General features: G+C 65.3%; 1 protein-coding gene across 1 annotated transcript in view; it reads right to left on the reverse strand.

The window, feature by feature from the left end:
• Positions 1 to 1,370: 1,370 nt before the first annotated feature.
• The window catches only part of STMN3 (stathmin-like 3), an 18,428-nt gene continuing 18,346 nt past the window's right edge, over positions 1,371 to 1,452 (reverse strand). Inside the window, exon 4 of the mRNA XM_011992437.1 lies at positions 1,371 to 1,430. Coding sequence (XP_011847827.1) covers positions 1,371 to 1,430 — 60 coding nt within the window. The remainder of the gene's footprint in view (positions 1,431 to 1,452) is intronic.

Genomic DNA, 1,452 nt, shown 5'->3' on the forward strand with positions numbered 1-1,452 from the left:
TGCAGGGGTCAGGATCCTCCCATAGTCCCTGGTGTGGCCCTGGAAGACGCTGGCAGTGCCTGGCCAAGGCCTCCCGCAGGATGGAAGCTGAGGGCCCTGGCTCTGGGTCCTAAGAGAACTCAGCTGCCCCCTTCACATTTTACAGCAATGGGCCAGGCAGCAGCTTTGGGATGGGGCTTCCGTGGGGAAGTGGGGGATGCTGCAGTGGTACAAAGACAGCCTCCCCTACCCCCGTCCTCCAGATGACCGTCCTCCAAGGCCAGCACTGGGCATCCAAGGGAGAGAAGGAACCCAGCCCAGAAGGTGTGGGCAGGAGAGGCCTGGAGTCAGGCCTCGACCCACAGCCCTCTCTGGGTGCCGAGTGGGAAAGGTGTGGGGGGTGGCTTGTGAACCTTACCCGCTGCCCTTCCAACCCTGGATCTGTGGGCAGCGGTCCCACAAAATCCCCCTTAGGGCTCCCTGAGGAGGACTTGTGGCTGCCACTTCCACCAGGGCAGAGGGCACAGGAGGGGCCAGCACTCCAAAGGGCTCTAGGCCGGGTCTTTCAAGGACATCCGCAAAGCCCTGCGGGGGAGGGCGGCGGGGCTGTCTCACCGAGGCGCCTGGGCCAGAGGCTCTTTGGAACTCTTGCACTGCTGAGTGGGGGACTGTCCATGCTGCCCACAACCTCTAGACCACGGCAGCCTGCTCATGGGCCCCTGGCAGAGAATGCCCACTCCCCAGCAGACTCAGGGCAGGCCGCCAACTGCAGGCTTCCAGGAAGGCCCAGGGTGTCCACCTCAGGCAAGGTGGTCTCAGAGGACCCCTGTGCAACCACATTAAGGAGAGCTGCAGCCCCCACCCACCTGCCTGCCAGTTCAACAAGCTCCCGCTTAACACGCAGGCTCCCAGGCACCATCACCCCCCCTCCCCCGTTGCCCCTCCCGCATGGGGAGCCCCTTCCCCTTGGAAAGACAGCAGGTACCGTAGCCTCGCCTGTTGGCCAGGGGCGCCGGCTCAGAGGACCTGCCCTGACCTGCACATGCTGACCAGACAGCCCAGTGTAAGGACCCGCGATCCCACGCCACCGCCCTGTGGTTACCACGGTCACCACCACCTCTCTCACAAGGCCCCCGGGGGACCCAGCCTCGCCCGGCCTGGTGTCTGCACCGAGGGACCGCGTCTCACGCCCGGCGGCTCCTGCAGGGGAAGCCGTGGTCAGCGACTCACCACGAGGACAGGGCGGGGCGGCTGAGTGCAGAAGAGAAGCATGAAGCTGGGGCGTGGGTGGGGGAGGAGGAACAAAAGTTGCATCTAGACAGAGGTGAACGAAACAAAACCGAAACCCGAACGTGTTCTGTCGCAGGATGGGCGCCGCCCGTCCCGGGCCCTTAGCCCGACATCTCCTCTCGCTGCTCCTTGTTCCTGCGCACCTCGGCCGCGTGCAGCTCCTGCGGGACAGGGGCGGGAGGG

Source organism: Mandrillus leucophaeus, unplaced genomic scaffold (assembly GCF_000951045.1).
Source record: "Mandrillus leucophaeus isolate KB7577 unplaced genomic scaffold, Mleu.le_1.0 Scaffold41, whole genome shotgun sequence".
NCBI lineage: Eukaryota > Metazoa > Chordata > Mammalia > Primates > Cercopithecidae > Mandrillus > Mandrillus leucophaeus.